At 45.5% G+C, this 16,763-nt stretch overlaps 1 protein-coding gene across 4 annotated transcripts in view; it reads right to left on the minus strand.

The window, feature by feature from the left end:
• The window catches only part of Fhos (Formin homology 2 domain containing), a 287,057-nt gene that overhangs the window by 104,736 nt on the left and 165,558 nt on the right, over positions 1 to 16,763 (minus strand). Inside the window, exon 1 of one of the 4 annotated variants that reach the window (XM_076325747.1) lies at positions 8,906 to 9,053. The exons of the other annotated variants lie outside the window; for them this stretch is intronic. Within the exon in view, the coding sequence (XP_076181862.1) occupies positions 8,906 to 8,919 (14 nt within the window). The 5' untranslated portion in view covers positions 8,920 to 9,053. Of the gene's footprint in view, positions 1 to 8,905; positions 9,054 to 16,763 lie in introns of those variants that run through there. 4 annotated transcript variants of the gene reach the window in all.

Below are 16,763 nucleotides of genomic sequence, written 5' to 3' on the forward strand. Positions count from 1 at the left end.
TTGACCCGGTTCGTGTCCTCCTGGAACCGATCGAGACGGTCGCGTCCCTGTTTCGCAACTTTCGGTAAACGAGAACTTTAAACGTAAACGCGGGCAACGAACGCGTCGTCGTCCAGCCGTCCTCCGCGTCGACGACGTGTTCAACGAGTCGGGCGTAATTTCGCTTGTCACGAAAAATGACAACTTGTCAAACTCGCGAACCGCGCGGCGGTGGTGCGCCAGGACCGCCATTGAGCGGAATTACGGCTAGCAGACGGACCAGGATTACGTCCTAATTGAACCAACCGAAACTACAGTGAAACTGCTCGAAACTTATCGAACGGGGAGAAATTTTAAGCGAATACGGCGAGCAACTGCACCGAGTCTCGACGATTCGTTCGTGGAACTTCCGAGTCTTCTCGTTGGAATTTCGGATGAACCATTGAAGACCGAGAGACGTGGGAGGGGGGTGGATCGCCGGTGAAATTCCTCGCTATTTGACGTAGCCGGATGAAATTTTCGAGACAGATGTTTGCGTCCGAAATTTACTCGCGAGTTACCCCGAGGTTACCCTCTCCGCGGAATTACGTTCAAATTTGAGCAACTTTCGGTTACCTTGACGGTTCCTCGGGATTGGAAACAATTTCAAAGGCTTTCGAATCGAAGATTGCGTTTACAAGGGTCGATAGGGTTTGTCGAAGGATCTCGTGGTCGAATTGAAACCGAATTGGAATTAAATTCGATCTCGATAAAAGTTTTCGATTCTATATTCGAGCTCGAGTTTGTCCCTAGTTTGGGTACAGTTCGGATATAAAAAGTTCTGCCCGCTCTGGGAATAATTTCCGGTAATCGTAAATGTACCGTTTAAAAGACGAACGGCACAATGGCAGAGAAATCATCGAGACGTCGCAACGGTGAACTTTCCCGCAAAAATCACCGATGTTTCTTGAGCTGCCGCCAAGTCGTCTCCCTTTGTCGCGGGACGAAATTGCCAATTGGCCATCGCAGTCGCTAGCCGCGATAAATCGAGGGAAAAGCTAGACCGAGTAGTAGCGGTTGTGTAAATTAAAGCGGCGCGAAAAGAGAAAAAAAAATAAAAAAAGAACGGTGAATTCGGAGCCACGGAATGCAAGCCGCTTTAACAATTTCAAGAATCGTGGCCGCCAGTTAGACGAGCGAGGATATCGGGTTTGCTGCGAGTAATGCTGCGAGACACGGAGGAGAGGACGGTCCGACGACAATTACGACGACGATTCGTCAGGAACGATTTAAACGAGGCGGACAGGTTCGCGCGAGTAAGCGAGCGAGCGAGCGAGCGGAAACCTAGCGACGAATTTCGTTCGTGAAGGCAAATAGCGCGAAATTGGCGAGTAAGAGGCGCGTCGAATTAAGTCGAACGGTGCATCAGAGTAGCTCGAGAGTCGAATATAAACAATCGACTGCAAGAGTAACTGTTTCAACGAACCGAAGAGCAAGAGGTACCGGTGCTGGATTCTTTACAGAAACAACGTTAAAATATCTCCGTCGTTCACGATTCTGTGAAAACTCCTTCGGGACAATGGTGCAAAGTTTGAAGGGACAAACGTGAGCGTTACTATTTTCTCAAGATCGTGTTCTTTATTAGAATTCAAGGTTATAAATATCTTTTCAAACGGTACCGTTTTCCGACAGAGAAACTCGTAGAGATGGAAGAAATAAATCCAACGACCTTGTCGATCATTTTCCATAGAACCTCAACTGACTGAGATATTTGAGTGTTCTTGTTTAAACGGTCCCTCTTGCACGAGCGAAAGAAACTTCCAATTATTCAAAGATTCCGATATCAGCAGGGATAAAAAATCGTTCGAACGCGATCTAGATTCTTCCAGCGTTGTTTGGGCCGCAGATCGATAAAGTCCAACGATCCACGACGCAATCGTGCAAGACTCGTCGAAAGACGATCGAAGAGTGCGCATCGTCGTCGCGTATTTTCGCGGAACACCGTTAAATCGTGGTACCGGCGGGCGATCGGAAGCCTCGAGCGGCGTAAATCTCGAGAACGTGGTCTCCGATGGGTCTGGAGAAACCCAGCCACGGAACAAAACCATAAATTACCAGCTCGAAGATGGCTCGTGGACCCGAACCGACGCGTTAGCGACGTAAAATCTTCGACCGTATTGCGAAACGGGCTCTGTTCGAGCGCGCGATCTCCTCGAGCGTTACGGTCCCACCCTCGTCGGAATTATGCAAGAAAACGCAGCTACGGCTCGGGCCACCGCAACAAAAGCACCGAAATAAAATGTCCCGCGTACGCAACTTGCCAAGTATTGAGTCACCGGGAGGCTCGAAAACAAAATTCCACGTTCTCGCGTGGATTCGTATCGCGTTTCGGCGCGAGTATCGCGAACATCGTCCGTGCGACGAACCGTACCTCTGGCAAGGTCGCCCCGGTGATTTACGCATCGTCGAACGACGAATTAATTAGCGTCGTTCGATACCACGAATACCCGGGATAAATGGTACGGCCGATTAACGCGCGAATAAATAATCGACGACGATGGACGAACGATTGCGCAAGAATTCTAGGCTAGGCGACGCGCGTAAGGTCGCCTCTGTCTCCCCTTTTCAGGCCATAAATCACTTAGGAATTAACCCCTCTAATTGGTACCCCCCTCGTCCCCTGTTCCTCTCATCCCTCTCCCTCTTGGTAGACGCGGCCCCCGCCATCCCCCGGCCCGTTGGTATTTAAATCGACGTCGCTCGGCCGACCGTTATGAGAATGCGGACGTGCAAAGCGCACGCACGTTTCCACGAGGACGTTTTTACGCGGTCGATTTAATTCCCTCGTATAATTAGTCGCCGGCTTCCCGGGAGCTCGCTCGAGTGCTACCGAGATCGTCACCGGGCTAATTGAACCTCTCAATTTGTCGCGCCCGCCGGAGAGGAACGTCCGTGCCGGCCGCGGAATAACCCACGAATCAAGGTGACGATAACGTGTCCGCACCGGGATTTTCATTTCGAAACCTGGCGATCGATGATCGACCAAACAGGGATCGACCAAGACCCTTCTCGTACCATTCGGTGATTCGATTTTTCCGAGATCAACGAAAAGTAGAACGGGGTTGCGAACGGAGAATCGTATGGGGACTTTGGAAAGCTTCGTGTTCAACGATGGATTTACAAGATGCGATCGTCTCTTGACCTTTCTGATTTTTCTCTCGTTCTCGATTATCAAATTTTCGGTTATTCAACCTCGTGATAGCGACACTGCGAACCTTATTATTGGAAATAAAAAAGGTTTCAAATGCACGATCAAATTCGAAAAGAATTTACAGTGTTGTGTGTATTTCGGTGTTTAATTACCGCGTGTAATCGACAACGGAGCAAAACGTTACGAGTCGATTAGACAGCGAACGAATGATGGTAGACGGCTCGGTGACAATTTGCGTCAATTTACGTCGTTGGAACGAACGAGTTCGTGGCGATGACACGTGAAAAGGATTCACGGCTCGTTCGAACACAACAATCGCGGCGATTCCACTCGGATAATGGGAGATCGAATCGAAAACGGCTGGTAGATCTTCTCCAGCGATCGATCCCAACGAAAAGACTTGGACGCCGGAAAATAGACTCATATTTGCGCAGACACCCTCCGCGTTGTCAAACGAGTTTACCCTCGAGATTTATCTCTTAGTAATCGAATCGATTCTCGGTGAAACTTTCCATTCGGTTCTTCTTATAAAACTGAATCTAATCGTCGGATATCTGTCGAAGAAAAAAAGAAATACGAAGAAATACATTACGCCGGTCAGATATTGAATAAGTTAAAGAGAACTTGGGGTGAAATATTGCGTGCACGTTTCTCGAATGTAAGCTGATTATAAAACGGTTGAAAATATTCGTGAACGATGGATTCCTTTCAAATGGACGTCGATAAACATTCGACAGAATCGATTCAAATTCCTAGCTCCATTTAACCCAGACAAGGGTGAACTTTGTTTTACTATTTTTCTTTTAAACATTGACAAAGATCCCTAAAGTGATTCTTCTAGAAGAACGTCGACCTAAAGTATATTATTTAACAGAAAAGCAAAACTACAATGTATTCATCCTTGGAACGTTTCTACGTTCGATTGTACACCGAAGTCTTTGGTTTGAAAATCTCTCAAATATACGAAACTCGTGATATTTAACCTTACGACGCAATGAGATAACTAAAAAAAGTACAAAACGCGTCTTAATGGAGAACGAGTTCAACCTTGATGATACAACGAGAGAATCGAAGAAATACATATACGTTTATCCAAGTAACTTCAATTACGAGAAATGCGTCCCGAATGGGTCGAGAAAGACCCGAGGAACGCCCTACGGTTAAAAGCCCTACTTAATCGAGGACATCCACAAGGACGTCTAGCACAAACTGTTTAATGCTCGATCCCGTCGTTGGTCTAATTTTCCACGAACGCAAACCCGCTTATCGGCCGGAAGCGATCCGTCGCGAAACAACGGTCCGGAAAGTGACCGCGATTCCGCCAATAAGACGACATCAGTGACCATTTGCATCCCGCTGGGCGGCTAAGGCAGATCTTCCGTACTCGACATCGTCATTGATGCCCAGGAACCGAGCTCGATGGTACCGAGGGAGTCCCGATTCACCGTACGATCATCGGGATTCACCGGTCACGCGACGAAACGATCGATGATCGATCGATGCACGTGACGGCACGCTTCCCTTCCGTTCTCGTCGAGAAGTTAGCCGACGTATTCGACGAACCCCGTGGAACAACGAAACGTAGCCGCGTTGGTGGGTGTGTGCATCGTTTTCGAAGAGTCGAGTCACGGTTCGCGAACGACCAAACACGCCACAGTGAAAGTCAAGGAACGAACTATCGTTCCACGGGTGTCATGGAATCGTAAACCGTTTCGCGATTGCGTACCGATCCGAGGATGGTCAACTTTCGGCTCGAAGGGCCGGACAATGGACTCTTCGTTCGAACGGACGCGTGAATAACGCGAAATTCTTACCAGAAACGATGATCTCGCGTTACCGTGACAGTCACGAAACGAGAACTCGACGAACGAGATGGAGATTCGTGTTCTCTTCTCGTAGCCGAAAGAAGAACGCTTTCGTTAAAATCGTCGAATAAATACATCCACGGGAACGTTCCCTTGTTCACGTTTGTTTACAACGCACGGAAACCACGAGGAAAGAACTTGTTTACCGTGTCGGATGGGAAATGTTTCGAACGAGTTAGGAGACGAAGCGGTCTTTATCGGAACGAACGATCACGGTCGAATCGAAAACCTTGGAAGGATTCTAAATATAAAACGCGCTCGTCGTCGTTGTCATCGAACGACACACGGACCGAAACCGTTCAACGATCAGTCGAAACGTCGACGCGTTTCTACGTTTCCGGAATCTTTCCGTGGATACATTATGGCTAGGAGATTGGTTCTAAAACGTAGCCTCGCGGAGCGCACTTCAGCCGCGCGAAAAGATTACATTTTCCAGGTGCTTAACCCTTTAATACACGACGGTCACGCCGAGCACCTGTACCTCGCCGTGAAATTCGCGAGTCACGTTCCAAGCAATAATTCTTCACGGCGCTTCCTGGCTCCGAAGATACACTTTTGACCGTATTCTTCAACAACTTCCGTCGAATGCAACTTACGATCGTTCACCGCGGCGTCAGGTGTTTCTATTAGCGACAAGTTCTCCACGAACGCGACGCGTAATGTTCGTTCGAGGCAAATGTCGTCGAAGAAGCAAACGTTCAATGGATCTTCGTTGTGGTAATCGATTTTTGAAAATCCCATTTTCGGAAAGAAAACGTTCCCAAAGTTTTCCAAATCTCGTCACAGATACCACGAAACGATTATTGGGAATATAATACTTTGGAACCATTCGAAGAATTCCCCAGCAGCAACGTATGTAACAGCAACGAACCATTTATTCCACGCACGAGCTATGCGAGGATCACAGAACTATTCACACAGTCAATTAACACGTTGTTAGACTCTTTAACAACTAGCACGAATTAAATCCAAGACGACGATCCACGCTCTACGCTTGTTTTTCGTCAGTTCCTCTGGGATCGTACTCGGTTCGCGTTTGGAGTAAATATTTTACACCTGTCGATAACGTACCGATAATTACTTTGTACACGTTTACAACGCTGCGTGTTTCGAGTCGCGTATCTTTGGTTATTTGTATTATTCGAAGAGGCAGTTCTCTAAAGTAAATCGCACTCCCGTGCGGTCGGAACGTCGATTTAATGAACAATCGATTAATGCGCCGTCGTTGCTCGTGATTTCCAAAAATAGCTACACTTTGTCTACATCTTACTTCGTCCGTTGCATTGAGATCAGCGTTTAGATTGCTGATGTTCGTGCAAACGTATATTTTCGTAGAAAGTATTCAAAATACGGAAGCGGGAGCGGTACTAGTTTTTCATCGTTCGAGATTTTCAAAAATGTACCCTTTACTTTTACATATTCCGCCCATTTCGGTTACACGACGTACATACGAACACGATGTTTAACTTTCAAAGGTTTAATAAAACATTGCAACGGTTACACGTGCGCAAACAATACGCCAGTTTTACGCGCACGTATGACACATTTCACGCGCACGAGCATCCACAGTTCAGTTATCTCAACAGCTTCAACAATGTTCGGAGAGCTTCTATTCGGCGAATGAAACACCGACGATCGCAGTTATCGAATATTTTCACGAGCGTCGCGCTATTTGCAAGAACAACCACGAGACAACGATTCGTTCGACGGATCGTCGTTTCAGAACCACGATAAAAACTCAACCCCCACGTGACAAAGCTCCGAATCGGTTACACGAAGAAAAAGCATCCACGAAGACCGCGCGTGACACGGAATTCCCTCCGATCGGCTGTTCCGGACAAAGGGGAGGAAAGTGGGATTTTCCGGGACGCCGTCATAATTTCCAACCGACGATTTTTCCGATTCGATTCCGCAAAACGACCAAGACACCGTGGTATTCCACCCAACGCGATTCCTTCCTCCCTTTCGCGGCGAATTCACTTGGACCGCGATCGATTCCGTGGAGATACCCCGATGTGACCATTCGCTCGTTCGTTCCAATTATTCAAATGCACCCGCTGCACCCGCTGCACCTGTTGCATCGCAGACGACGCGCAAGGCCCCGCGCGTCCACCGGCTTTCCCACCGAACGAATCGTTCCGCATCGCGCTCGACGAATAATCATCGGAGACGCGACCGAGAATATTTTATGCACAATTCCGTGGGAATTATATTCCTCGATCCCCGGTGCAGCGTGAACCGCGAAAATCTCATTTTTACTAAAACGAACTCGAGCAGAAACGAGATCCACGCGACCGCGGGTTCTCTCGTTTGTTTCGTCATCGGGAAATTAATCGGGTATCGTGTGCTATTCTGTACGAGAAACCGCGGATTCTATGGGATATTTCAGGGATCTACTCGACGCGCAAAGATAACACGCGCAGCTCGCGTAAATGTTTGCTTCGACCCGGTTTACGGATACCTTCGGTGTTTCAATAATTCTTCCATCGAATTGATCCAGTGGTAACGGTACCGTTTCAATTTTCAGGATCAAGGTCTCGTGCATCGTACACGAGTTCGATTGTTTTGTAAACACACTCGCCACGTTCTAGAAATGATTTTTGTGTATTTTCCCGAGACGAGCGCCAGGTTTCCAATACCAATGCCCTCGTTGATTCGTTACGCGATATTCCAAGTTTGTAGCTTGTCGAGGGTTTCGGTACAGGGTTGATTGTTTCTCGTGGATATTTGCACAATGTCGTTTATGCGCAACGATATACTCTCGAAGACGAAACGGAGCTTTTCGAGAAACATTTCTCTGTATTAATTATTTTTCCCGAGATGTAAAATTTATTTCACGTCTTTTCGAAGATAAAGATACAACACGCAATTGTGCGTCGATGAAATTATTATCTCACTTTTCGCGAGGATAAAGCGTAAAATCAACGTATAAATTTTTGTTATTGCTTCTGCGAGTCGAATTTTGTCTCCGAAGTCACGCACGAGTTTCGTTAAACGATCCGACACGTGTTCCAAAGTCACGCGGAGTTTCTGGATGATCATCCATCCGTACATCGACTGCATCCAACGCAATTCAACTTCGACCATCGGCGGAGAATTCGTGTTTTTCGCGCGATAGAGTCGCTCCGTCGAAGATAAAGGAAACGAAATATCTATCGATAAAGAAAAGTAAACGTCTTAATCTCGTCGACACGTTAATTGCCAATTATCGACACCGCGGACTTCGTGTAAAACGTATTACAACGCGCAACCTACTTACACCTGCTATAAAACGTAAAGAGCACGAAATGTCGGAAACACTGATAAACACAGGTGAATACTTGCTCGAGTTTAACGTTACACTGCATCGAACAATTACGGAATAGAATACAAAAATATCTTCACCGAATACTCGACTCTCTGGCACCGTGGACCAGCTTCTGTAATTATTTTCAACATTGTAGTTGCATAATCTTTTCAAAAATGACACGGTACGAGTTGGCGACCAGTTGAGAAAAAAAGCAATTCCTCTGAATCCTCGATACACCCCCACAATACTGTCTAAATGAAAAAATTCCGTACAAAGTACTCTGCACAACTTCCCCAAAAATTGTCCTCGATAAGCCCCCTTCTAAATAAAAAAATTCCACGCAAAGTTCTTCGACAGAAATCTTCGACAAAGTTCTCGAAAATTGCCCCCAAGGTTCCCCTCTTGGTTACGATAAAAGAATCCTAGTGTTTCAACGAAGTTGGTTAAATTCGACGTAGAAACAAGGACGATCGGTAGTTTGAAAATTGCCCAGAGGGGGGGTTAAGCTTCCCGATCACGTTCGAGGGATCGATCCCTTCTGAAAGCAGCTGTCCGTGGAGCTGTCACCGGGAACCAAATTACCAGTAAGGTGGCATCCCGTGGTCGCAGTCTCATGTCCTCGAACTAACCCCACAAGCAGCGGTGCACTCTACTGGTCCCGGCGAATCACTTTTGCTCGATCACTACGCGACCGCACTACGCGGGATCGTTGTTTTCCCTGTCGTGAAAGAGCGAAACACGAGAATGCACGGTCGCGTCCTCCAGCGAGGTGCTCGAGGAGGCCCGAGGAACGCTCGCGACGGTCTCGAGGTCTAGGCAACGACTGGCTGCTACCAGGATGGCTTGTTGCCGGCCTGGTCCCCGCGTTCGCCACAATAGAAGACTGGTGGGAGATCAAAACGCTGACTGGTCCGCTAATGCACACGTATACGTGTACACGGGCTCTACGCGCGCGATATATTCTTTCGTGCACGCGTGCACGCGTGCTCCGAGCGACGATGCGTACACCGCGGCCTGAAACGACCACGGACACACGTGCGAGTCGTTCGCGGAAAATCCACCTGGGCGAATCAAACGGGCCGATAGCAGGGAGGGAAAGGGGGAGAGAGGTGCTGACTTTGATCGGAGAACGACCACCGGCTGCCAAAAGTGCGAGTGGACGCGGTTGCGTAACCGGTTAACGGTTCGCTGTTCTGAATGAATAAGTCGACACCGTCTGCGTTTATAAATCAATTCCACGACCGAGGAGGGGATGAAGGGTTCGATTTCGCGGGAAACGATTCGGCTTCGTTCACGCTCCGAGGCGGGAAGATTTCTTTCGCGATTCTCCGAGGTGTTTCAAGTTTTAACGATCTTCTTTTTATGGCTGTTTATGGCTGTTTGACAGGGAAGAGTTTTCGAAAGGAATTTCTCTGTATCGAGTGCACAATGGACGACGATAAGGAGAATTATGTAGAAGTTTTTAAACAGGACCTACATTTTTTTTTTTAGTTAGATTATAGGGGACGTCGAAACGTATTCGAAAATTATGTAGCATATTTTTATCGACGAAATGTTACGTTTGCGGTCATGGAAATGGAATATTTAGCTCTTCGTTGTATTTTACTTTTAGACGGTGGAAATATATTTAACATCGAAGAGATTACTTTATGTACACACAGAACGTTGCTTCTAAGGTACTGTTCGTTTGTCATTGCGTTTCTTTTGTTAATTTTTGTTTATACTCTGTTATCGTATCGTGGATATTATTTTTACACATTTCGTTTCCCTTTTCGATATTGTCTTCGATAAATTTTTTATAAAACGTGTCGTACTTCGGGAAGAGCGGGATTAGGTTGCGACCGGCACTTTGCGTTCGTTGAACGGTTAACAAAATTCGTGGGAAGGAACAAAGAAGCGTTGATGATTTTATATTGGTACCAGATCTTTGGTACCGGAACGTATCGTATAGTTTCCTAACATCTCGATGATACGAGGTACGAGAAACTAGTACGCGACCTCGGAATCGATATTGTTATGGATTCTGTTTCTATTCTTGGTTGCAGAGCTGAGTAAAAAACAAAAAGGCTGGCTGAGGAAACAAATTCAACCTTGGTCGATTTGAACAGTTTTTCAAAGCTGAAGAAAAATTTACTCGGGAAGGGAAATTGATATCGAATAGACTCGGGCCATTCGTAATTCATTTTCAAAGAAATTCTTCAATTTTTGCCGAATGCAATTAACAAATATTAACAAACGATCCTCGAAATAAACACCGACTGAAACTCTGAGACAAAATTTCAACGACAGATATGAATTTTTTTAAAACAATACGACACTCGTCGATAATATTCGATTCATTTTACACCTCTTCACCTAAAATATTAACCTATGTGGGTAATAACCAACCTATATGAATAATAACCCACCTATATGGACGAAATTAGTGCGCTACTAAACGTATACTTAAGAAACACCTTTTTGTAAATAAACGCACAGTTTGTGAATTCCTTCTCGTATAAGGGAAAACATTTACATTCATGAAACAACCGGCCTGTAAAAATATATTCGACCACTCTGCGTACGTTCTTTTTATAACTTCGACGATACAATTTTAGCTTAGTTCTGTACAAAGTGTTTCGTACATTACAGAGCCACGCAAATGTGGAAACAATCAGCGATTTAAAAAACCAAAAAAATGAAGAAAAAAAAACAAACTCGATAATCCGTTCCATCTATAATAGTTACGAGTAATCTCCTTCGAGAACGTAAGAATATATAATTATCGACCTATATAATCTTGCGCTATAAAACCGATTTGCGATTCAATTTCTCGATTGCGCGAAACACGGTCCCTAAGAAAATTTCAAACAGAACTAAACAACCCGAACAAAGTGTCTAAATAAAAAATCGTACAACGACGAATTACGCGAAATATATCGTTGAAAGAAGACGAGAAATAATCGATAGATTCGATCGAATCGAGGGAATATATCAACGATCCAAGTCCATGAATGCACATCGGTGTAGGTACACGTTCTACAATTCGAAATATCAACTCCGACTTGTTCTCCGATCGATGCCAGGCTAGTCCTGGACCCGTGCAATCCTCTGTGCCAGCGTTGATGTTTACTCGGCTCCGTTTTGTGTACGTACACGTGGATGTATGGTATCGTGCGTAGAGAGAATAAGGGGACACAATATCCGTGACGGGACGCCTGTGCGGCAGCGTTTAATTTACTTAACACGGATACGCAACGCGGCCCAGGGTATATCCTCTACGCTCCAGTAATGACGCGTGCAATTTCACTGCAAGGCCCTTAGGGCACGTCGAGGTCGGGCGATCTCTCGGCGCCAACTCCTCGACAATTTCGCTTTTCGAATCGAGACCACCTTTGGTCCACGGCATCGCACGACCGTGAAACAATATTCGTGAAACACTGTTTGTGAAACACTGTTCGTGAAACACTGTTCGTGAAACACTGTTCGTGAAACTCGATCGAATACGAGCATACCGAATCATCGACGAAATGACCGTTCGCGATTCGGTGTTATCGAAATTTCATTCTTCGTCTACGAACCAATCCTTCGAAGCATCGAAGGTCATTCGAAGCACGAGCGTTCGAGTTCGAGAACACGAAGCTAATGTAAATACAGTGCTGATGTAAATATAACGCGACGACGGATAGCAATTCAGAGTCACGAGGAACCGATTTTATCACTGACCAGGCCTCGAGAATATCGATGAAAATAGGACCGAATACTAGATCCCGATGGAGAAAGTATACGGGAAACTCCGTCCGTCTAACGAGTACGACGAAATCGAAATGGAAATCCACGGAGATTCTTTCACGAAAGAACGAACGATCCGTAAGAAACTCGTCAGCCATGGAAACTGCTGAAAAATATTATTCCAACGCAAACTACTCGCGCCGCAAAAACCAGACGTATACTATTACTTCCTAGGCAATTAAGAAGGTCCGTTCTTGCTTTTTCGATACACGAAGACTTCGCGTGTACTACCAATTAGCAGATACATTTTCAATGCCGTGAACAACCGTTCGCGAAACCAGCCAGTTATCGTAGGACAGTTTCATTAATTACGACAACCGATCGTGACGGGCCAACGATACCGCGTAATATGCAACTGTTGCTGCTACCGCTTCCTCAATTTACAGCTGCCCGATAATCACATCCGTATTATTCGTACGTGCGCAACTCCAGTCGTCGCTAAACCTCAGAAAACGAAACTATTAGGGTCGATTTACACTAACGCGGCGGACGCGCGACGATGTTGCTACGTTTAACTGTTACCCAAGCGTGCCGTGAACCGCGATTAGAGCATGCACCATCACGGATCGCTTTACTCCAAGAATATCGAATTATGTTCGACCGACCCGTGACGCGCGAACGAACTGCTAATGCGGAACAAATGCAACTTGAATCGATCGGGGCATCATTGGTCGCGAAAATGGGAAACAGTTTCGGAAATTTTCGAAATTCGAGGACTCTCTTAAAATAAATTGACCAAGTTGGCGCAAATTTCGATCGAATTGCACGATGTGTAATCACACGATGACGAATCTTTGGCCTCGCGTGACTTCTCGATAGATCGTTTAAAATTTCCGGAAATCAGCTAGATTTGCGCGAGAAACATTTCACGATGTTTGCGAGTAGGAATGTTCGTCGTTTCGAAATTTTCCGTAAAATAATTACCGCCAGTTCGATAAAACCGTATGGACGAGTTTCGAGAAACGATCGAAGCAATTGTTCAACGAACAAGTACAGAGCAGCGATACAGATAAAATTTGTTCGCATTTTATTTCAACTTGGATCTCGCGCAGATATAAACGACCTTGATTCCCGCGAACGTTTCGCAAGCCACGAAATTTCTGCGTTCCTAGTAACCGTCGGTTCCTTCGCTCGGTCGTAATTGCATCGTAAACTGAAACTCAACGCGCGGAACAATCTTCCGTGGGAATATATACAAACCTGTAGTTCCACGAATTCAACTGAATTGAGAAAAAACCGATAGATTTCGAAAGAAAGTCAAATATTTACCGACGGATATATACAATACAATCTGCTTTAGCAGCAGTTGTATATTCTTCCAATTCTTCGACTCGGTAACGTTCTAACATATTCCACGTTTCGCGGTAATCGAAGGCAATTAGTCAATTTTTGCGATTAAAAAATTGTTTTATAAAAGAAACTATATATATATATATTAAATTACGTTAATTAAAAAGAAAAATGACGTATCTTTTCTCGTTCGCGTCGACCGTATAGAAATCAATTACAGTTCTCGGAAACGAGAAACGAGAATGAAAAGAAAAAAAAAAGAAAAATCTCTGGAATCAGAGTCATAAACTTCCCCTGGTGTCATAACCTCGCCTACAAGCGACACTGCCATAAATTGCACGATCCGTCTCCTCGTTCCCCTTCCCGCAAGGGACGTTAATGTCTCCGCGCAACCCCGAGCGACACAATCTCAGGGACAGCGTGACACATCTCGAAGTCTCTCCTTCCAATTTGAACGCGTTCATCGAGTCGAGCTCCGATTGAGATACCTCTTCTCTTATTTTTTCACCACCGTGCTGGTAAAATTCTTCCGCAAGAGGACGGAACGCTTCTAGACGCGTGGACGTCCGCGGATGAAGCAACTCGTTAATCTTCGGTTGTTAGCCAAGATGGAGCGATACCTATCTCGGAGTTTCTGTTGCGGGTGAACGATCAGTCGAGGATACCGCTATCACGGTATCGGTCGCTTCGAGATCGAGGACAGCCTCGACACCGGGTCAACGAAAGGGTTTACGAAGTTGCAACGGAGGACTCTTTTACCCAAAGTCTTCGCAACTGTTGCTAATCGATGCGACAAGAAGATAATTAGACGCGTTTGGTTGTAATTACAGTGTCCCGGAAAGTTGTACACGAGTCTCGTCCGAGAACTTGTCACGAAGACATCCCCCACCGTGTTGTGTCACGCTCGTTGTCAGTCTCGAGTTCCGAAGATCGTTCAGAGACTCTAGAACCCGGATGATTTTCATCAGCGGAGTTGATTCTCACGCTTTGTCTTCGCAAACTGACTTCATCGTTCGGAGAGTAACGTCCACGACTCTGACCTTCCCATCGATCACGCTACGCGATATCCAGTACCGATCTTCCGAACCGAGTAGATAAGGTACAACTCGTGTTTACGTTAGAAACGAAATTACGCTCGATCCGGAGAACACGTTTAGGCATCGCTGAGAAATTTCAATCGTGTATTCAGCAACAATGTACGAAGACACGAGGCAGGTGTATATTTGTCTACCTCGGTTGTTGTCGAAAAATCTGATCAAAGTCGTTTTGTCCTATCGAACTGATCAAATTTCACGAATTCGAACGAGACGGATAATTATCGTGTATCTCGCTGAATTTGGAAAGAATCGTATTTCGAAATACTCGTTACTCCTCTTTGTAAACCATAATTAGTACAAAGTTGTTTGGACGGATAAGATCGTAACGACTGAATGTCATCTACACGTCTCGGTCGATATTACGAATACTTGGCAATTTGGAAAACGCTACATTATTTTGCGACAAATACGAGAGATTCGGTGCCAGAGATGCGCAACATTTTATTCGAATAAAACCAACCTACAGTGATTTATTCGCAATGTTTACCCGAACCAACGGTTAAATTTTGTTCATAGCGATACATTTCGTTCTGTAACTCAAGCTCTACGTTTCATTCGACGAGCAACCGTTGCAACGTTGTTTATCTTTTATCGATTTCTTTGAAACTTTCGTCCGAACGAGAATGTTGCACGTTTCTGGTGCACGATGTTTGCTGCACGGTTGCACGAGGTACGCGATTTTGGCAGAGATTATTCCACAAGTAAAAGTGCCAACTTCGCGTCGACTGTATCTTGACACGAACAATGTACACATATACAATGTCGAGTGTCCTAATACGCGCCGCGTTAATTTGTGAGCGACATTGAGTGTCGTTGAATCTTCGTTGTGTACTTTATTCCAGGGTCTAAATTAAACGTTCGCATCCGAGGAATGTCTCACTTGAATCTACAATCGTATTCGAAGATATGTGTATGTACATTCGAAGATGTATGTCCTACGATCGCATAAATATAAAATCGTTCCGAGAAGATAGACTACTTTTGTACTTTAAACGAAAAGTAGGTCAAGGGGATGCACACTTGTTCGAGCCACCGAGTGCGAATTTCGTGCATCAAATATTTCTATTTCTCGTAGAAACATGTCTCGTAGAATGTTGAATATATTGGATTGTTCTAAAAGTCATTTCATTCTTTTTGGTGAAAATGAAACACGATTCTTTTTCAGAGTGTACAAACATTTTATTAAATTACATACTCTCCATTTTGGAGAACGAAATGACTTTCCGAGCAACCCAATAGTTTCGAGCTTGACGTTTAAATATCTCTCTCGGTTGTTTCGACACGATCGACGATCGATATATTTCTCGATGTTGCGTTCTTTCGATGGACCTGTAGGAATTACCGGACTATCTCGCGATCAGTATGTTTGGACACACGAGTATCCTCGGGTCCACGTGGATCGTGCGTTTCGATGCGTGGATAACGAAACCGAATCCCGAAGCGCGAGGGTCTTCGAGATCACGACGAGATATTTAGCCGTGTTCGTGGAATTCTGTTAAGAGATCTACGGGTTCGGGGCCAGAGCGTCGATGCAACCGCGTTGTTCGGGGATAATTGGTCCCAGGTAGTGTATCAGAACTCACCGAGTTATTTTAGAAGAAAGGGATTGAGACTTATGGTCGTGGTCGTGGAATTCCGATCGGTGGTTCTTGCCGGCCTCGATCGTTCCACGATCACGTCGGCTAGAAATAATTGATCGTTCTTGATAGACGCGCGACGAGCCCTGAATCACTTTGTAGCGAGTTAAAATTCAATCACGTTTAGGAGCTACGGAACGATCGAGATATCGGGAAACGTCTCTCGTCACTCCGTTGAATCGATCATCGATCAGAGTTTTCGTTCGAGTGATCCACGATCCGTCGTTGACCCGATCCGAACGCAAAATCTCACGAACGAAAATACAACGACGGAACTGGAAAACAACGATAAACGCGTTCTTTTTCTTCAAACGAATGCGTTTACTCGCAACGTCGATTACCATTAACGGAGGAATTCGACGAAAATATTCCTAACCACATTCCGTCGGTGGTTATTAGCCGAACTTTGTTCGCCAGGTTTTTCTTCCCTGGCTCTTTCACTCCGCCGTTTTCCAGCATTTCGCAGGAAGCTTCGCGTTTTTTCTTCCCTTTTTTTCTTTTTTTTTTTTTTGTTTTAATCTTATCCTGGACAGAGTCCAAGAACCGACTGCGCCATTTTCTTTCATTGTTTTTGATAATTTACCGCTTCAACGTCGACGCCCTGGCGTTCTTTTGTTCGCGAGAGGCGATTACACTTTAGAGTTC

The sequence above is a fragment of the Ptiloglossa arizonensis genome, chromosome 13 (genome assembly GCF_051014685.1).
Source record: "Ptiloglossa arizonensis isolate GNS036 chromosome 13, iyPtiAriz1_principal, whole genome shotgun sequence".
Taxonomy (NCBI): domain Eukaryota; kingdom Metazoa; phylum Arthropoda; class Insecta; order Hymenoptera; family Colletidae; genus Ptiloglossa; species Ptiloglossa arizonensis.